This window comes from Mesoplodon bidens (assembly GCF_964165515.1).
Source record: "Mesoplodon bidens genome assembly, chromosome: 14".
Lineage (NCBI taxonomy): Eukaryota > Metazoa > Chordata > Mammalia > Artiodactyla > Ziphiidae > Mesoplodon > Mesoplodon bidens.
This window is the reverse complement of record NC_138170.1, coordinates 66,462,425-66,484,804: the sequence shown is the minus strand read 5'-3', so window position 1 is coordinate 66,484,804 and position 22,380 is coordinate 66,462,425. Positions and strand designations below refer to the sequence as shown.

General features: G+C 36.6%; 1 protein-coding gene across 1 annotated transcript in view; it reads left to right on the top strand.

Annotated features, from left to right (window-relative positions):
• SPDYA (speedy/RINGO cell cycle regulator family member A) overlaps positions 1-22,380 on the top strand; it is a 31,875-nt gene that overhangs the window by 492 nt on the left and 9,003 nt on the right. The window contains exons 2-5 of the mRNA XM_081254060.1: positions 1,795-1,853; positions 4,504-4,589; positions 8,815-8,986; positions 16,802-17,099. Coding sequence (XP_081110186.1) covers positions 1,795-1,853; positions 4,504-4,589; positions 8,815-8,986; positions 16,802-17,099 — 615 coding nt within the window. The remainder of the gene's footprint in view (positions 1-1,794; positions 1,854-4,503; positions 4,590-8,814; positions 8,987-16,801; positions 17,100-22,380) is intronic.

Below are 22,380 nucleotides of genomic sequence, written 5' to 3'. Positions count from 1 at the left end.
AGCTTTTAGACTACTTAAATTCAAGTGTCAAATGTAAATTCTGGTCAGTTCAAGGTCATAGCATGAGTTTTGTTTGACCTAAAGTATAAATACTACATAAAGTCTCAGGTGAGCCAACTGACCCAGTGTCACTCGGCCTGAGGGGTTTCCCAGGACTTTCAGTGCTGAAACTGAGCAAACTGGCAAGGTTAGTCAACCTAGATAAGTTTCAATATTATATCTGGGGAATATTATTAAAAATTAACTATGCTTTATCATCATGCTCATATACTGAAATTGAGTTTGAATTTGTTCAGATCATGAAACAGTACTACTTTGCTAATAAGCTTCTTAAACATAGCCAAAAAGAAACTTCTTTATAGTACTTATACTGGCCAAGAAAGAGGATTGTTTGTTTTTTGAGGTAAGGCAGTAAGGTAGATGGAATAAAGGGTTGGATAGATGGATTCTGGTAAGTATCTGTGGGACTGAATCAAATCAAGTAGCTATCACAGTCTGGTAGATCCAGGTAACAGCCTTCCTTGCTTACAGAGGAAAGCATATGCATAAAGGAGGAGAGAATTGGGGACAAGAGTGTTTGCCCTGCTGAGAGGACAGAAATCTTTAAAAAAAAAAAAAAAAAAAGGAGGGCAAGCTGGTTAAGATTTAAAGAAAAGCAAAATAAGATAATAGAAGACAAAATGTAAGTAATACAGGTAGAAAATGTTGAACTATAAAGATGTTCCTTGTCAGGATCTAGAATGCTGTTAATAAAAGTTTCCCTCTCTCTTTATTAAGAGCAGAGTGAAGTTATTACCCACAACCTTTATTATTATTTGTAACTGAATGTGAGAAATAAGAGAAAATACATGGCTCTACCATTTTAGGTAATTTAAGAAATAGAAATGGAATTAACAAGGCAGAAATTAATTATTCTCAAAAAAGCAGTACTTGGAACTTTCCATTTATTTGACTACATTGATGATATTTCTAGGATATAACAAGAAGTTATGCTTATTTAACTTAAAATGCAGGTAGAAATGGAAAAAAGTAGATCTTTCTCAAATTATATTCTGACAGCTACCCATATATTTTGGGATTATATATTTTAGCCTTTTAAAATTGAAATGAGTGTTTCTGACCTATTTTTTGGATGTTATTCTTTTTTAACAGTATGTTTGTTTGTTGATCTTTTTGTCATAATCAGTTTTTTCCAAAATTAAATGTTAGTTACAAATAACTAATGAATTATGAATCTCCTTTACATAGATATTTTCATGTGTATTTGGATAATAGATAATTGGACAGAGATAAGTAGGAGAAGAGAAAACCCAAAACTAAAAATACCCCGTACCTAAAAGGAGAAAGTAGTTTAAAAAAAAGTAAAACATATTTAGAAAACAGTATTCATTGAGTCATTATATCTTAAAGACTTATCTTTTATCAGATTCCATTTCCACCTGTTAAAGATTGATTTTGGAAAACAACAAAGGCTCATCTACAGCTACCCAAGACATATTTCTAAAAGAGCTATAGAAATATTCAATAAATCAAACACTTCTATCATTCCTCCTCCAGTCTGGGCTATATATTAAGGCAAATCAGATGGGAAGCCAAAGAATAAAGCAGTAGCTTTTTGTACAGCACTTGCGATGGCAAACACACTAAAGAACTGAAAACTACACCTTGGACAACCCTGGTCCTGCCATTTTTGTTTGATTTCTAAGCATCATTTATCATCTCCTTATGTAAAAATTAATTCTTCAAAAGGAAACCTGTTTTCAAAAGACAAGTCATAGCTATCTTTTGTTGTAGATGATGACTTAATTCAAGATTTCTTGTGGATGGACTGCTGCTGTAAAATTGCAGACAAGGTAAATTTGTTAACAGTATAATCATTAACCAGCATTATTATGTTACTAGGTTATCAGGACTTTAATGAACCTTTTTAGGATTTTCTATCTTACTAATTAAGGTTAGGAAAAGAACTAGCCTACATTGCTCCTTCAAAGTGGAATCCATTAGCATACAACATAGATTCATTCTATCTATACTTGAGGCATTGTAAAATATTATTGATTAAATGACCTTAAACCCATATCTGTTTGATTTAAAACAAGAATCAATATAGACTTAATATGTTCTTTGGGTGGTTGGGGGGTTTTTTGTTTTGTTTTGCTTTTTTTTTTAATTGAAGTTGATGTATAATATATCAGTTACAGGTGTACAATATAATGATTCACAATTCTTAATGGTTATACTCCATTTATAGTTATAAAATATTGGCTATATTAGGCTTAATATGTTTTGATCAGAATTATTACTTTTTATCAGGTAATAATATCTGAGATTCATCCCACTAAGGCAGTCTGTTACACATTTTATTATTTTGTAGATAATATAGATAAAACAAATCCCAATAATCTTGTAGAGTAAAATTAGTTTATCTTGTTCTTTATTTAGGAATCAGTGTTTCATAAAAGAACATCATGATGCTGACTTATATACTAGGGATTGTGATGTTTCTATACGATTTAGGTTTAGCTGATCAGCTAGAATTTCAGCTTTATAAATGTCATCTTAGACCAGTTAGTCATATCAGAAAATTCAGCATGACTTCGTATCACATTTAAAATAACATGCAGGGCTTCCCTGGTGGCGCAGTGGTTGAGAGTCTGCCTGCTGATGCAGGGGACACAGGTTCGTGCCCCGGTCTGGGAAGATCCCACATGCCGTGGAGCAGCTGGGCCCATGAGCCATGGCCACTGGGCCTGTGCGTCTGGAGCCTGTGCTCCTCAACGGGAGAGGCCACAACAGTGAGAGGCCCACATACCACAAAAAAAATAAAAATAAAAATAAAATAAAATAAAATAAAATAAAATAAAATAACATGCAATGGGACTTCCCTGGTGGCACAGTGGTTAAGAATCGCCTGCCAGTGCAGGAGACATAGGTTTGATCCCTGGTCCAGGAAGATCCCACATGCTGCGGAGCATCTGGGCCCATGTGCCACAACTGCTGGGCCTGCGCTCTGGAGCCCGCGAGACAAAACTACTGAGCCTGCGTGCTGCAACTGCTGAGGCCTGCATGCCTGGAGCCCCTGCTCTGCAACGGGAGGAGCCACCACAGTGAGAGGCCCGCACACCACAACGAGGAGTAGCCTCCCCACGCCGCAACTAGAGGAAGCCGGCACGCAGCAACGAAGACCCAATGCAGCCATAAATAAATAAATAAATAAATAAATACATACATACATACATACATACATACATACATACATAAAAAGTGCCAACCAACAGAAAAGGGAATGAACAGAAGACTAGCTCATGATTAAATACCCACTAATTTTCATATTGATGTGAACTCTTATTTTAAGCTTAAGATAACAAAAATAAAATCAGAGGGTTTTTTTAATTTTGAAAATTTTTAGAAAATTTCAAACATACAACTTATAGTAGAATAGAACAAAGACCCTCCAAGTGCCTGTCATCCAGCTAAAACAATGATCAACTCATGGCCATTCTTGTTTCTTCTAATCTCTCTCCCCAAACGTGGATTATTTTGAAGCAAATCCCAGACATCCTAACATTTTATCCATAAATATTTAAAGATGTACTTCTAAAAGGTGAGATCTTTTAAAACATAATCAGTGTCACTGATGCTTTTAAAAATTGACAGTAATGCCTTAATGTAAAATATCCAGTTCATGTGGAGTTCTAAAGTTTTAAATTTTACCATTTTAAGCACTTTACAGTAATTAAAGTTGTTGGACAGCAGGGGGCAGTGCCTTTAAAGTAACTAACCAGGCGTACTGTATCTTAACACTCAATATATCAAGAGTCCTCTACTGAAAGTTACCTTGAAAATTTGGAATCACCTTTGTGGCCAAACCTGTGAAGGTAGCATGAATTAGGCATTTTATGAGAGGGAGTCTATTATCAATATATCAGTATCATAACTTGTTTTTAATTTGAACAGGCAGAACCTGGCATGGGTCCTAATAGCAGGCTAGACATATGTCTTCCTAATTGTACATTTAAAACACTTTTATTCCAATGAAAATAGAGCCAGGTTTGTTCTAATCTCTGGTTAGATGTTATTTTTCAAAAATTATTTTAAAAAGTGAGTATGGATGTCTGCAACTAACTCAAAGGGTTGAGGGGAAAAATTTTTGCATATACACATACATCAAGCCAGTGTGGCAACAGAAAAACAATTGGTGAATCTAGATGAAGGATGTATGGTTATTCACTTGATTATTATTTCAGCTTCTCTATAGGTCTGAATAGATGGCAATAATAAAATTTAGAGGTTAAAATTATAGTTTAATAATAAATGATCCAGAACTATTTCTCACTGTTCATATGGATTAAAGAAAGCCAAAAAATAAGAACTCGAATAAATAGCTAATTCTATAATAAGGATAAATAATGCTTTATTTTAGCTTATAAACGTAACTATTTTAAAGCAGTTTTATTATGAAAGCAAAACATTAATACTAACTTTTAACTTTTTTCCCTATAGTATCTTTTGGCTATGACCTTTGTTTATTTCAAGAGAGCTAAATTTACTATAAATGAGCATACCAGGATAAATTTCTTTATTGCTCTGTAAGTATGCTTTCTACTAAGTGATTTTTGTGCTAGTTATTTATAATATATACAATACCTTATTTAAAATAGAGGCTGTTTAAAACCTGACGTATATCTTTGAATAGGCCTTCCTGTTTAAAAGCTATATATTTTTTTACTTTAATAGGATATTCTTATGTTCTTTTCACTGGTCTTATCCTGCCATATGCCTAACATTTATTATTCAGTATTCTACTTGAGTTTGTATTGTACCTTTCACATTTCCATAATTTATATAGTGTTCCATATAAATTATCCCAAATTTTCCTCTTTTGAACTTATAGATTTTTTTAAAAGCCAGAATATTCTCTTTGAAATTTACTGTATAGTAAAAATTATTATCATTATTGCCCTTTTACACTGAACAGCTTGTGGAAAATGCTCTAGACATCTCAATATCAAAATCTTTTCTACCTAGTACCTGATATAATGCTGCAGTTTGGAATATATTAATATAATTTTAAGTACCTAACTAGGGAACTACATATAAAAATATTTAAGTTGAATACCACAACAACCGTTAGCACTGAAGAATTTATTTAAAGTCTGTTTAGTTCAGAATCAAAGAGTGATTCAAGAAATAGGACTAGAAGAAATTATCTCTGCATGTTTTCAGCAGACACATTTCCCCATGCATAGGAAAAAATGAACTCAATATAAAATTTGAGTTGATGATTGCTAAATGGGGGGAATATAATAGTATTAGCTAATATTGAGTATCATGTGCAAGGTATCACAAAAATGTTTTCTATAAACTCATCTAATCTTCCTTATAAGATACATTTTAAAAATTATCTCCATTTTACAGATGGGGAAATTGAAACTGAGGAAGATTAAGTACTTTCCAAGGTCACAAAAGTTAATCAGCAAATTCAGTGTGACTTGCCAATAGCCAAATTCAGCCATTTAACACTAAGCTGCTGTTTACATGTCTCTTAGTATTATATCTGTATGTTGATGCAATATGTATTTTATAGTTTTTTTCTCACCTGAAAATTGAAAACAAACCAAAAGAAACTTTATTTAAATCTTACCAGATGCCCCAAATTGGATTTGACAAGTTTTGTAAAGTTATTACCAGCAAAGCACTGTGTTACCTTACACTGTGTAGTAGCATGTCAGGTTGCGTTGCATGTTGTATTATAAGCTCCATATGAAAAGTAACATGAATTATAATTTACATTTTTATATCTAATCATTCTTTTGATACAACCTTACTCAATAGTTCTCATTAAATATTTTCTCAGCCACAGTTCTAACTCAACTCCTTTTCCTTTCTATATATTCTTATAACACTCTGAACTTCTATTATCATTTTCCTATATTCTCTTTCAGTTATGTATTTATTTCATACTTGATTGCCTTTTCTACTTGACTGTAGACTCCTTAAGGGCAAGGAATGTGTATCTTACTTTTTTTGCATACTTCAGTGGCTGACATAGGAGGTTCTTAATTCTTTATTTGAATAAACATAATTAACCCGATGCAAAAGAAATGGACTCTGCTCCAAGAAAAATCTATTTCAAATTAGAAGACAACTTACATGTGTAAGAGACAGATATTTCATTACCTTGAGCCTGAAAAATCGTTAATGTAGAATAGAATCATAATGTGGTCCTGATACTGGAGTACCATAGTCCATTATAGATTTTTCGTAATCCGCAAGCATGAAATTTCATATGTAATTTCACAAAGGACATGATTTGACTCATATAACTGAATGGGTTTAACAATGAGGTGCTTTATAATAAGGTAATATATATATAATGCAATATAATAAGGTAATATTAAAATACTTATTTTAAGGGAGGATAAAAATATGTACATACTCATTTTATATTAATGTAACTAAATATGAATATGCACATGGTTAAAAAATATATAGGAGGGTATACAATTAAAAGTAAGTCTTCCTCATATCTCAAGACCTTGACCTCCCTCCTCAAGGACAGTTAACAGTTTCATATGTATGTGTCTAGAAATAATTTTCTATATATGAACCAGTGTGTATATTACATGAATAGAGACGTATTATACACTTCTGTGCCTTTAAAATTTTTTAATGTGAAATATTTACAAAAGAGTGTATGGAATGTATACGTATGTGTTTGTAAAAGAATAGAAGCAAAACAAATACTCATGTACCCATGACTCAAGAATAGAACATTGCCAGAATCTTAGAAACTCACAGCACACAGTTTCCCAATTAGAGTCCCCTCCCTTCCACAAGTAATCATTTTCTTACTTTTCTTTATTCTATGTATATACCTCTAAATAATATATTATTTGGTTATTCCTATTTGGGGGCTATATAATAAAATAATTATACACCATAATTACCATTATCATTCTTCTGTAACTTTCTTCTTTTGCTTTATAATATTATTTTGAGATTCATTTCTATTGATACATGTAGCTATAGTTCATTTCATTTTCACTGTAGAATAATATTCTATTGTTTCTTATATATTTGCATTTTTCCTACCATCTTGTTGTGTATTTTGTTATGTCCCATTTTTTTCTTTCTTCTTTCCCCTCCATTTTTATCTTCTTTTTGATTGAGATTTTAGTATTTTTACTTTTGACATCTTTTTTTCCTCTACATGTTTGGAAATCTTACATTCTATACCTATTCTTTTAGCAATTGCCCTAGTTATTTTTAATTACAAGACCCTTAAGCATTTTAACTCTAATCACTCTTCCCAACTTCTATTCTCTTGTTTTGCAATTCTATTAGTTCTACCTGATGCTCTCTTAAAGGTTAGATATTATTATTGTTGTTTTATAAATTCAACATTTGTTTAGATTTGCCCATATATCTATATATCTTTGATTACTATTCCTTCTTGCATCTCAAACCTTCCACTTGGGATCATTTGCCTTCCTTTCTGATTGCTTTTAAGACCCCCTTTTCTTGGGTGTTTGTTAATTCCAGTATCTTCACACTTCAAGGACTGTTTCTGTTCATGGTGCCTTGTTCCCTTGTATGTTTTGTAATTTTTTTTTTTATTGCGAGTCGCCTGTTTTTCTTAGAAAGTCATCTATGGAGCTTGCATTGTTTCCAGTGGGAAATCTGCTCCATCCTTATCTCTGTTCCTGTGTTATCTAACATGTCTTATTTTTTTTTCTGACTGCTTTTAAGATTTTCTCTTTATTACTGGTCCTAAGTAATTAATTATGATATGCCTTAGTATAATTGTCTTCATGTTTTGTGCTTTGGAGTTCACTGAGCTTCTTTGTGGGTTTATAGTTTTCATCAAATTTTGAAAATTTTCAGTCATTATTTCTTCAAATGTTTTTTCTGTCCACCCACCACCCTTTAGGGATTGCAATTTCACCTTTATTAGGCTGCTTAAAGTTGTCTCACAGCTTATTGATGCTCTGTTCATTATTTTTGTTTCCTTTTCTCTGTGTGTTTCACTTTAGATAGTTTATATTGCTATGTCTTCAATGAACAAATCTTTTCCTCTGCAAAATTTAATCTGCTGTTAACCCCACTCAATGTATTTTTCATTGTACACATAGTTTTCATCTCTAGAGGTATACTTTCAATGTGTCTAATCTTTTTGAACATCTGGAATAATTATAACTGTTTTAGTATCCTTGTCTGTTACTTCTGTCATGTGAGTCAGTTTTGATTGACTGATGATTATTCTTATCTGTCCGGTTTTCCTGCTTTTATGCATGCCTGATTCCCCCTCAGGTATTTGAGTGTAGGGAAAGACCGTAAGAATAGAGGGAACACAGTGACTAACATTCACCCAGGGCTGGAAATAGTGCCTGTTCCCACCAGCCAGACTGAAAAAACTTATAATTCACACTGAGTAATTCAGTACTGAATACAGTACTCAGGAACGTCTTGCCTTAGTGGGGAGAAATTAGCCCCAGACTGAACATTACTCCAGATCCACCTGACAAATCATGAAAGCAAGACTTGAAAGGATCAGACTGTTTCCATATAACTGCATACCAGAGCAAAGCTCAAGACTGATAGGAATATAAAAGTATCTAGAACTCAACAAGGTAAAATTCACTGTATCTCTATTTTTGATTTACCTTTCTTTAATCATGCATAAGGTTGAACATCTTTTATGTGTTTATAAACAAGTTGGTGTGTGTGTGTGTGTGTGTGTGTGTGTGTGTGAACTTGTCTGTTCCTGTCCTTTACCCATTTCTTTTTTGAGTTGTTGGTCTTCTTTGCTAGGTATCTGGCTAATACAGTTGAAGAAGATGAAGAAGAATCCAAATATGAAATTTTCCCATGGGCTTTAGGGAAAAACTGGAGAAAATTATTCCCTGATTTCTTAAAGTTAAGGGACAAACTCTGGGATAGAATTGACTATAGGGCTATTGTAAGCCGGCGATGCTGTGAGGAGGTAAGATTTTTACATGTGTTATATATATAATCTCTCTCTTCTCTTTATGTAGTTTTCCTTGTCTTGCTTTTTAATGTGCTTCTAATGTTTCACTTTTTTTTGTATATGAAGGGTAAACCATTAACCTTGATGATTACCATGAGTACAACTTTTATATTACAATGTTGATGTTTTAATTTTATACCACAATAATTAAAAATTGTCATTTCTGTTTTTCAGAGCAGCCTACTTCTGTAGAAAGTATTTTTATTTTAGAGTGTTTCTCTTCTCTAAAAGATCACCAGTATATTAGATATTGGGAAAGAATAGCATGCACATTCCAAAAATACGTCATGGTAATAACATTGGAGCTGAATAATAATTTCCATTAAATAATTTCTGTTAAAGTATCAAAATTTCAAGTTCCCAAGGTTAAATGTGAACTACATGGTATAAAATAAGTTTAAAAACTATACCTTTTTTCACATAGCATACATAAAGTTTCCTTGATGCCAGATTCTATTAATATAAAGCAGAAAGACACTAAAAATTAAAAGATTAGTTATTTTATCTAAAGTTCTGGTTTTCAGTAAAGAAAGTTAATGTTTCAAACTAAAAAAATTTGGAGTAGAAAATTAAATGGAAGGCAATGATCACTATAAGGCAGTACTAGTTCAGAGAAGTTTGGTAAATGTGGGCTAGATAATGCTGTAATTAAATGAAGTCATATGGGACTTCCCTGGTGGCGCAGTGGTTAAGAATCCGCCTGCCAATGCAGGGGACACAGGTTCAATACCTGGTCCGGGAAGATCCCACATGCTGTGGAGCAACTAAGCCCATGCGCCACAACTACTGAGCCTGCACTCTAGAGCAGGGGTCGCCAACCCCCAGTACCGGTCCATGGCCTGTTAGGAACTGAGCCACACAGCAGGAAGTGAGCAGTGGGTGAGTGAGCGAAGCTTTGTCTGCCGCTCCCCATCGCTTGCATTACCACCTGAACCATCCACCCCCACCAGTGGAAAAATTGTCTTCCATGTAACCAGTGCCTGGTGCCAAAAAGGTTGGGGACCTCTGCTTTAGAGCCCACGAGCCACAACTACCGAGCCCACACGCTACAACTGTTGAAGTCTGTGTGCTCTAGGGCCCGTGTAGCCACAACTACTGAGCCTGCATGCTGCAACTATTGAAGCCTGTGCGCCTAGAGCCCATGCTCCACAACAAGAGAAGCCACCACAATGAGAAGCCTGCGCACCGCAAAGAACAGTAGTCCTCACTCGGGGCAACTAGAGAAAGCCCACGTGCAGCAACGAAGACCCAACACAGCCAAAAAAAAAAAAAAAGTCATATCTAGTTTAATGACTACAGGCCAAAGGAGCCAATTAATGGATTAGTGTCAGACCTGAGGGAAGACTTCAGAGGTGTGTCACAGAACTCTGCCCAGAATTAACCTTGTTAATTATATTTATTAATGAGATGAAGATATAGCAGTTATGCATATTTGTGGATTAAATTAGGATTGTTGAATGTTGGGGGAAATGCAAGGATTCAGAAATAACTTAGAAGACTGTGCAGCAGGCCAAGTCTTTACAAGATTATATTCAATAGAAAAATATGAAAAGTTGGGTATGTATGACCCACCTCCCCAAATTAATGGATCCTCATTAAGGAATTTAAAGGACTCATTCCAGGGCTTCCTTGGTGGCGCAGTGGTTGGGAGTCTGCCTGCTAATGCAGGGGACACGGGTTCGGGCCCTGGTCTGGGAGGATCCCGCATGCCGCGGAGCGACTGGGCCCGTGAGCCACGACTACTGGGCCTGCGCGTCTGGAGCCTGTGCTCCGCAACGGGGGAGGCCGTGATACTGAGGCCCGCGTACCGCAGTGAAGAGTGGCCCCCGCTTGCCACAACTAGAGAAAGCCCTCCCACAGAAATGAAGACCCAACACAGCAAAAATAAATAAAATAAAAATTAATAAACTCCTACCCCCAACATCTAAAAAAAAAAAAAAAAAGCAAAAAAAATAAATAAATAAAGGACTCATTCTAATTATAGGGCATTGAAAAAGTCCTGTCTTGTTATTTTTTGTCACTACCTCCCTAGGTGAGGAGTGGGTAATTTGCACACCTGTTGCCATCCTTGATGTGATAGCGGGCCTTACTTGAACACTGATTTTTTCAAAGTAAATGCTTCAAGCCCTGTAGAACACTCACCTAAGTACATGGAGGGGGCACTGGAGGCAAAAGAGGCCGGGATAGGCAATGCTTCCTCATGGCAGGTTGCTTACCCACTCCTAAAATACAGTGACTAGCATTTTAACTGCAACAACTTTATTCTGTTGGAGCTGGAATTACCTCAGTTGCTGGCACCAGACAAAGAGACAGAGAATTATGTGGCTTAATGGTGTATGTGTAAAAGACTACAAAGTTTTAGACACCTGGAAGGTCAGTTGTATAATGGGATTTACAGAAAAGCTTAGTCTCTCAAGGCTTTAACACTGAGAACTAACATCTCTCTCTCCTAATTCCAGATCTGCATATCCAATTTTTAATTTACATTTCATTATCTAGTAGATACCTCAAACTTAACATGCTGAAAATTGAGTTTTTGATTCCCCCACATAGACCTCTACACTTGCTCCTCCTACAATCTTCCACATGTTAATAAATAGTAACTTCATCATTCTAGTTGTTCAGGCCAAAAAACTGTCACCCTAGACTTTTTTTTTCCCACATCTATACCTTAAAGAAAATCCAGCATCCTACCATTTCTCACCACCTCCACCACTAAACCCTACTTTAATTGTCATCTGTTGCCTCAACTATTGTCATAACTTTCCAAATACTCTCCCTTACAATCTTTCTTCCCTATAGACTATTCTTCATAGCAGATTTAAAGAGTAAATTTTAGAAAATCAAATCATGTCTCCTTTACTCAAAAGCCTCCAGAGGCTTCCCATCTCACATAGAGTAAAAGACACAAAGTGCTTATTCTGGATCTACATGGTCTGCCAACTCTCCTCCTTTATCTCTTTCACTTCATCTCCCATCCTTGTTCATTTCACTGCAACCACTCTGGCCTACTTGCTATTCTTCAAATGCACCAAGGACACTCCCACCTCAGGGTCTTTGCATTTGCCATTCCTATTACCTGGAATGCTTTCCCCCAGAAATTCATATGCTTTACTTCCTCACTTCATTCAGGACTCTGCTTAAATGTCACCTCAGTGAAACCGTTCCTAGTAGCGGTAGCCCTATACTGAGTAGTAACTCCCTCAGTGGAATAAAAATTGAAGAGTCCAGTTGACTTTTGGCAAGGGTACCAAGAAAAGTAAGTGGGGAATGAATCGTCTTTTCAACAAATTGTGCTGGAACAACTGGATGTCCACGTGCAAAAGAAAGCACTTGGACCCCTACTCCATATTATATATAAAAACCTAACTCAAAATGGATCAAAGACCTAAATTTAAGAGCTAAAAACTATAAAAATCTTAAAACATAGGGGTTACATCTTCATGACCTTGGATTCAGTTTCTTAGATATAATACCAGAAGCACAAGCAAGAATAGGAAATATAGATAAAATGGACATCATCAAAATTTTAAACTTTTGTTCTTCAAAGGACACCATTAAGAAAGTGAAGAGACAACCCACAAACTGGAAGAAAAATTTTGCAAATCATCTGTCTTATAAGGCACTTATATCTAAAATATATAAACAGCTCTTACAACTCAGTATTAAAGAGACAACCCAATTTTTTAAAGGGCACAGGATCTGAATATGTATTTCTTCAAAAAAGATATTCAGATGGGCAAAAAAGCACATGAAAAGATGCTCAACATCATTAGCCATCAGAAAAATACAAAATCAAAAACACAAGGAGATATCACTTTACACCCACTAGGATGACTATAATTTTTTTTTAAAAAAGACAATAACAAGTATTGATAAGGATGTGGAGAAATTGGAATCCTTATATACTTCTGGTGGGATTGTAAAATCATGTAGTTGCTTTAGAAAACAGTCTGGCATTTCCTCAAAATGCTAAACAGAGTTACCATATGACCCAGCAATTCCACTCCTAGTTTTATACTCAAAAGCAATGAAAACTATGTCCACACAAAAACTTGTGCATGAATGTTCATCGCAAGCAGCCTTATTCATAATAGTCAATAGTTGTGAAAACAGTCGAAATACCCAGCAGCTAATTAATGGATTGACAAAATATCTATACAATGATATATTACTTGACAATTAAAAGGAATAAAGTACTGATACATGTTACAAAGTGGATGAACCCTGAAAACATTATGCTAAATGAAAGAAGCCAGTCCCCAAAGGACCACATATTGTATGGTTTCATTTATATCAACTGTGAAGAATATATAATCCAAAGTAACAGAAAGTGGTTGCCTGGGGATGAAGGGAGAGAGGAATGCAGTAACAGTGCCTGACTTGTAGGTGCTCAGTAAATATAGCTGACTGACAGAATGAATGGAACTTAAAGCTTCTGATTCTTTTTCATACCTTCTTATCTATGAAGACAAACAACAACAGGACCTACTGTATAGCACAGGGAACTATATTCAATATCTTGTAGTAACCAATAACGGAAGAGAATCTGAAAAAATATATAACTGAATCACTTTGCTGTACACCTGAAACATTGTAGATCAACTATACTTGATTAAAAACTTTTTTTAAATAAACAAAACTATAAAACAATTCTTGGCTTCCCTGGTGGTGCAGCGGTTAAGAATCCGCCTGCCAATGTGGGGGACATGGGTTCGAGCCCTAGTCCGGGAAGATCCCACATGCCGCGGAGCAACTAAGCCCGTGTGCTGCAACTACTGAGCCTGTGCTCTAGAGCCCATGAGCCACAACTACTGAGCCCACATGCCACAACTACTGAAGCCTGCATGCCTAGAGCCCGTGCTCTGCAACAAAGAGAAGCCACCGCAATGAGAAGCCTGTGCACCACAACGAAGAGTAGCCCCCACTCGCCGCAACTAGAGAAAGCCCGTGTGCAGCAACAACGCAGCCAAAAATAAATAAATTTTAAAAAACCAAAAAATAATTCTTTACCGAGCTCACCTAGCACTGACCCTTATCCAGATAGATAAGCTAGATAAAGATAAGATTTTTTTTTTGGTTCCAACCAGGTACATTTGAATCATGTTGGTGTACAGAAAAAGAAATTACCTAGTAGATTTTATCCTGTTCTCTTAAGTATTCATTTAACAGCTAATTTATGAGTAAGACACTAAGTTCAGTGTTGTGGAGGTTTATTATAAAGAAGTATTACATCATCCTTGCCCTGAAGTTTGCTGCATTATAGTAGCAAGACATGCTGTTAGAAATTTAGTTTTCTATGCCTTTGTTATTGAGTCCAGTACTGGCATACTGTCAACCCATTTTTTAGTCACATATCCTAAAATAAACTCAAGTTATGATAGTAGCCACAAACTGGCTTACAGTAATTATACTATACACTTGCATTGTGCTTTACAAATTTATGTTTTCATATAAATTATCTTCTTATCCTTACAAAAAAACTTGTGAGGACCAAGGAGGTTGAGATTTACTCAAGATCATATATCAGTTAAGTGGCAGAGCCAGAACTTGACTTCACATCTAATGGCTTCCCAGTGTTCTGTTTTCTCTGACATCTAGCCTCCATCTCTTATGTTGGTTAGTTTAGAAAATGCATTTATATCTATTATTTATCTCAGGAACTAAATAGCATAATAGAGGAGTGTGTGCATGCATTTTTCTAGGTGGGTTAGCATGTGGAGAGACTACAATGCCTAGCTTATTGCAGAAAGAACAGTACCAAATCTTCTATATTGTGCCCTTTACTTCATATTTCCCTCTGCTCTTTTCACTAGACTTTGCTATATAGGATTCCTACAAAAATCATATTGCTGAAGGCTCATAATGTTAGTGGCCTCTAATCCTTAAATATTTTCATCTATCATTAAAAAATATTTAATGACTGCATAGTATTATGGAGAAGGCATTTGAAAGAGGTGTATGAGAAACTATTCCTGTCCAGAGGGGGCTTTCGGCAGAACAGGTTACATGCATAAAAAGGTACATCTGAGTGCTAACGTTTACATGCTGAGTCCTAATATAGCATTAACAATAAAACAAGAAAATCTGAAAGCTGGAGTTTCTAGAAAGGTGGGACATATGTTGGGCATTGAAGGAAAAGAAATACTAAGACAAATAAAGGGAAAGGACATTCCAGACATGAGCAATAAAGACAGAAATAGAGAAAAATAGTAGATAAATATGGAAGGAATAAGAAAATTTGATATTCTACTTCCTCACCTTGGGTATCTCTGCACCTAGTTTTACACTGTCATAGAAATGTGTATATTTAGAGTTAACATCTTTATTTACTTCTACCTTTTAAAAGATATATAACTTTATTACATGTCTTTGGTTGAAAACTGTTTTGAAGGATTTAAGAAGTAGATTATAAAATAAATCCAATCCTAAAGTACACTTTAAAAATTAGCGTTGCTAGTATTCTTTATGCATTGTCTTGGGGGAGGCACAATAACCCTATTTTCTGAGGGAATCAGCTTTAATCTGGGGGTTTTAAGGTTTTCATTCTTAACAGCAAAAGCCTTCTTTCCAAACAAGATTTTACACACAATCCCCCAAATTGAGGTCCTCCACCTGCTCTGTCTTCCCTTAGCCCCTCCTGCGACCCCAACTGTTGTCTGTGAAACCTAGGGCTCCTCAAACCAGTTTGAAAATCACTCATCTAGGCAATTAATAAAGCACTGTCTGTCTTTTTTGAATAATAATTTTGTCTGGATACTTGAATAAAATAAATTTTTTTAAAAAGCACTGTCTAGCTCTCAAATTCTACAATTCTCATTTACCTTGGGTCACTGATAACCGCAACTAAACATTTTTGCTTAGAAGTAACATTCTAACACTCTGTTTAGAAATTTTAGACACCATGAGGTCAGCAGGTAGGTACACTTCGCTAGCTTGTCTTAAATGGCTATCATTGGCCAGATGTTTACTATGTGATAAGGATTTTACACATATTTAACCTTCAGGACAATCCTATGAGGCAGATGGTACCCCCAGTTTTCTATATGAAGATACTGAGGCTCAGAAAGGTTAAGTAACTTGCAAAGTATCATACAACTAGGAAGTGGCAGAGCCAGAATAAGAAACTAAGTCTATCCTGACTCTAAAGGCAGTCTGTTCTCTAACTGACTTTAGAGAACAATGCCTGAGAGGTAGTGCGGAATCTTGAGTACTTTCTGAATAATCCCTCATCTAATCTTTGCAACAACCCTCTACAATAGACACCATTATTCTCTCCATACCACAGACAAGAGAATAGGAACAGAGAGGTTAAGCACCTTACCTGTGTTTTCATTCACCATATCTCTTGCTGTGATTGCAAACATGTTAAGATTAGCCTAACATACATAGCTGGAAACCTCAATTAAAAATATTGTTTTCAACCCAGTACATTCCAGAGAATTATGTATTGTTTTGGACTAACTGTATTATTTTTCCTAAACCTATAATATCCAGAATTGAAAAACCTGGAAGTTTGCTTCAGTTCTATTTCCTGTTTGAAATAATTTAAATACTTTATCAATTATTATCTTACCGATCCAAGCAATGAATCACTTTATAGGTAATATTATCTTATCTGGAAATGCTTTTTTTCTTAAAAAAAAAATCCGTGACAGGTTTTTAGATCTAGTTTTATAGGTAGCTTGTTCTTGATTTATAATTTTTGTTCTTAATTTTACTAAGTTTAAAAATCTTATTAAAATTCTAAAAGAAAGCTTTTCACCATAGGTTATGGCCATTGCTCCAACCCATTATATATGGCAACGAGAACGCTCTGTGCATCACAGTGGAGCTGTTAGAAACTACCACAGAGATGAAGTTCAACTGCCCCGGGGACCTAGTGCCACACCTGTAGATTGTTCACTCTGTGGTAGAAAAGGAAGATACGTTAGACTGGGATTGTCTTCATCATCATCTTCATCCAGTGATACAGGAGAGGTGTTGGAGAAACATTCTCAGGAATCATACAACTCATTCTCAATGGACATGATAGTTGATCCTTCTCAAGCTTATAGCTATTCTCAAGGTATGACTTAGAGATATGTCAGAATTAGATCTATGAATGTTATTAATAAATCCAAGTTATCTATTGACCAGTAGTCAGTCCTTATAGGCAGGAGTACATAATTATTTATATACTACAACAATATGAGTTAAAGTAGTATTGAAAGTTATCCCCTTTTCAAGTACTACTTTTTGTCTTGGTATTGTTTTGTGGTAGCTTACCTAAACTAAGAGATTTTTAATGTGACTTTTGTTAAACTGAAACCTAATTCACCATAGATCTCAAGTATTTTAAGAGCCTGAACCATTTTCTTTGAAATGTTTATTTTATTCAAAAGAAGTTTTAAGAAGAGAATAAATTTATTTGTAATCTCACCATGCAGCTTTAAGACTAATTAACTATTGGTTTCTTCTACACACTTTTTAAAATTCGGATAAAATTGACATATAACACTGTATTAGTTTTAGGTGTATAACATAATGATTAGCACAATAAATTTAGTTAACATCCATCACCACACAGTTACTGTTTTTTCTTGTGATGAGAACTTTTAAGATACACTCTCTTAGCAACTCTCAAATACACAATCTTTTTAACTTACACAATCTTGTTAACTATAGTCACCATGCTGTAGATTATATCCCCAGAACTTATTTATTACTGGAAATTTGTACTTTCCACTACCTTCACCCACTCCCCCCCCTCCCCGCCTCCTTTGGCAACCACCATTTGGTGGTGTATCTATGAGTTCAGGTTTTTAATTTTATTTTTAATTTTTGTTTAACATTTATTTATTTAGGCTGTGTCGGGTCTTAGTTGCAGCATGCGGGCTCTTCATTGTGGTGGGCAGGCTTCTCTCTAGTTGTGGTGCACAGGCTCCAGAGTGTGCAGACTCAGTCGCCCCGTGGCATGTGGGATCTTAGTTCCCTGACCAGGGATCGAACCCACGTCCCCTGCATTGGAAGGTGTATTTGTAACCACTGGACCACCAGGGAAGTCCTGAGTTCAGCTTTTTTTTTTAGATTTCACATAATATAAGTGAGATCACACAGTATTTGCCTTTCTCTGTCTCACTTATTTCACTTAGCACGATGCCCTCAAGTTCCATCCATGTTGTCACAAATGGCACGATTTCCTTCTTTTTTAAGAGATATATAGATAGGGCTTCCCTGGTGGCGCAGTGATTGAGAGTCCGCCTGCCGATGCAGGGGACACGGGTTCGTGCCCCGGTCTGGGAAGATCCCACATGCCGTGGAGCAGCTGGGCCCGTGAGCTATGGCCGCTGAGCCTGCGCGTCCAGAGCCTGGGCTCCGCAACGGGAGAAGCCACAGCAGTGAGAGGCCCGCATATAGCAAAAAAAAAAAAAAAAAAAAAAAAAAAAAAAAGAGATAGATAGATAGATAGTCACATTTTCTTTATCCATTCATCCACTGATGGACACTTAAGTTGTTTCCATTTCATGTCTTGACTATTGCAAATAATGCTGCACTGAACATAGGTGTGCAGGTATCTTTTCAAGATAGTGATTTTGTTTCCTTCAGATAATACCCAGAAGTGGAATTGCTGGAACATATGGTAGTTCTATTTTTAACTTTTTGAGGAACCGCCATACTGTTGTATATAGTGGCTGCATCCAGCAGTGCACAAGTGTTGCCTTTTCTCCACATCCTCACCAACACTTGTTATTTCTTGTTAACAGCCATTCTAACAGGTGGGAGATGATATCTCATTGTGGTTTTAATTTGTATTTCCCTACTAATTAGTGATGTTGAACACCTTTTCATGTACCTGTTGGCCACTTGTATGTCTTCTTTGGAAAAATGTCTATTCATTTCCTCTGCCCATTTTTTTTTTTTTTTTTTTTTTTGTGGTACGCGGGTGTCTCACTGTTGTGGCCTCTCCTGTTGCGGACCACAGGCTCCGGACACGCAGGCTCAGCAGCCACGGCTCACGGGCCTAGCTGCTCCACGCCATGTGGGACCTTCCCAGACAGGGGCACGAACCCGTGTCCCCTGCATCGGCAGGCAGACTCTCAACCACTGTGCCACCAAGGAAGCACTGCCCATTTTTTAATTGGATTTTTTTTTCTGTTGAGTTGTATGAGTTCTTTATATATTTTGGATATTAACCCCCTTGTCAGATATATGATTTGCAAATATTTTCTCCCATTTGGTAGGTTGCCTTTTCATTTTGTTGATAGTTTCCTATACTGTACTGAAGCTTTTTAGTTTGATGTAGTCCCACTGTTTATTTTTGCATTTGTTGCCTTTGCTTTTGGTGTGAAATCCAAAAAACAGTTGCCAAGACCAACGTCAAGGACCTTACCCACTGTTTCTTCTAGGAGTTTTGTGGTTTCGGGTCTTACATTCAAGTCTTTAATCCATTTTGAATTGATTTTTGTGCATGGTGTAAGATAGTGGTCCAGTTTCATTCTTTCACACGTGGCTGTCCAGTTTTTCCAACCCCATTTATTGAAGAGACTATCTTTTCCCAATATATTTTTGACTCCTTTGTCATAAATTAACCATATGTGTGGGTTTATCTCTGGGCTCTCCATTCTGTTCCACTGATCTACATGTCTGTTTTTATGCCAATACCATACTGTTTTGATTACTATAGCTTTGTAATACTATACACTTTTCTATTTCTATTTTCTAGTTTAAAAAATAGAACCATACTGTATCTATGCTTGCTTTTTTTTCACTTACCATAAAGCATTTCCCGATGTCATTATTTAATCTTTGAAAACCTGAGTTTTAGTCATGCAATGCTATAAGTACCACAATTCATTTGCATATTTCTTTTTTGTTGGGATTTAAGTGCTTTTGAACAATGGTATTTTATATTAATTTGAAAATAATTGTATAAACTGGAAATACTTTTAGTCAACCACACCCTAATTTTCATTTAAATTATTATTTATAAAGGTTGAGTACTTCTCTGACATTTCTCGATTTGAAACAGAACCAGAATGACATTCTACCAGCAGTGATCCTTTTTACTTCTTATAAAGCCTTTGTCCCAGATTTTCACCCATCTGAAGATGGGACTGGCAGATTTCTTAAGGCTCTAATTCTATAATGAGACCCACATTATTTCAGAGTTTCACCTATTTATTTTTACCACATTCTTATGAGATTAGCAGTGGCTACTGAAGTTTTACTGAGAAACCAGACTCTTAAGACTCTTGAAGGTAGGGGTCATGCCTCTGTTCCATTCCCTGGCCATAGTAATCACTGAACAAATTTGACTGACAGTATAGACTCTTCCCTTGTAACACCTCCAAGCATTTTTATTTGTTCACTCATATTTGAAAGTAAATAGGGTCTACCATAGGCTAAATTATAAGAGTTGCCTTTTAGCATCCTTCCCCTCTCTCCTAGCCCCTTTTGCCTACAGTCGTTGATCCTCATAATAGGTAAGATTTACTAGATATTTAAAATGTTCCATGCAATGTGTTAAGGATTTTACATTCATAACCTCACTTAATATTCACAGCCAACCCCAAGGTAAATACTAGTATCTCCATTTTGTAGATAAGGAAACAGAGGCTTAGAGAGGTTAAATCATTTGCCCAAGATGATTGAGAGAGTGACACTTGAACCCAGGTCTGACTCTACTACAGCCTGAATTCCTATGATGCTTTGCTGCCCCCTTTGATGAAATCCTGCCTTCAGTAGTGAAAATAAGCTGCCACAGAAGTCTTCTAGCAGATTGCTAAGGACTAAAGAATTGGTGAAAGCATTAAGAACAAAGTCCCTGGCCCTGAACCAAGATGGTGGAGTAGAAGGACGTGCTCTCACTCCCTCTTGTGAGAACACCAGAATCACAACTAGCTGCTGGACAATCATCGAAAGGAAGACACTGGAACTCACCACAAAAGATACCCCACATCTAAAGACAAAGGAGAAGCCACAATGAGACGGTAGGAGGGGCGCAATCACAGTAAAATCAAACCCCATAACTGCTGGGTGGGTGACTCACAGACTGGAGAACACTTATACTACAGAAGTCCACCCACTGGAGTGAAGGTTCTGAGCCCCACACCAGGCTTCCCAACCTGGGGGTCCGGCAATGGGAGGATGAATTCCTAGAGAATCAGACTTTGAAGGCTAGCAGGATTTGATTGCAGGACTTCGACAGGACTGGGGGAGAAAGAGACTCCACACTTGGAGGGGCACACACAAAGCAGTGTGTGCATTGGGACCCAGGGGGAGGAGCAGTGACCCCAGGGGAAACTGAACCAGACCTACCTGCTAGTGTTGTAGGGTCTCCTGCAGAGGTGGGGGGTGGCTGTGGCTCACCGTGGGGACAAGGATACTGGCAGCAGAAGTTCTGGGAAGTACTCCTTGGAGTGAGCCCTCGCAGAGTCTGCCATTAGCCCCACCAAAGAGCCCAGGTAGGTTCCAGTGTTGGGTTGCCTCAGGCCAAACAACCAACAGGGAGGGAACCCAGCCCCACCCATCAGCAGTCAAGCAGATTAAAGTTTTACTGAGCTCTGCCAACCAGAGCAACAGCTCTACCCACCACCAGTCCCTCCCATCAGGAAACTTGCACAAGCCTCTTAGATAGCCTCATCCACCAGAGGGCAGACAGCAGAAGCAAGAAGAACTACAATCCTGCAGCCTGTGGAACAAAAACCACATGCACAGAAAGACAGACAAGAGGAAAAGGCAGAGGGCTATGTACCACATGAAGGAACAAGATAAACCCCCAGAAAAACAACTAAATGAAGTGGAGATAGGCAACCTTCCAGAAAAAGAATTCAGAATAATGATAGTGAAGATGATCCAGGACCTCGGAAAAAGAATGGAGGCAAAGATTGAGAAGATGCAAGAAATGTTTAACAAAGACCTAGAAGAATTAAAGAACAAACAAACAGATGAACAATACAATAACTGAAATGAAAATTACACTAGAAGGAATCAGTAGCAGAATAACTGAGGCAGAAGAACGGATAACTGACCTGGAAGACAGAATGGTGGAATTCACTGCTGCAGAACAGAAAAAAGAAAAAAGAATGAAAAGAAATGAAGACAGCCTAAGAGACCTCTGCAACAACATTAAACACAACAACATTTGCATTATAGGGGCCCCAGAAGGAGAAGAGAGAGAGAAAGGACCAGAGAAAATATTTGAAGACATTATAGTCGAAAACTTCCCTAACACGGGAAAGAAAATAGCCACTCAAGTCCAGGAAGTGCAGCGAGTCCCATATAGGATAAACCCAAGGAGGAACACACTGAGACATACAGTAATCAAATTGGAAAAATTAAAGACAAAAATTATTGAAAGCAGCAAG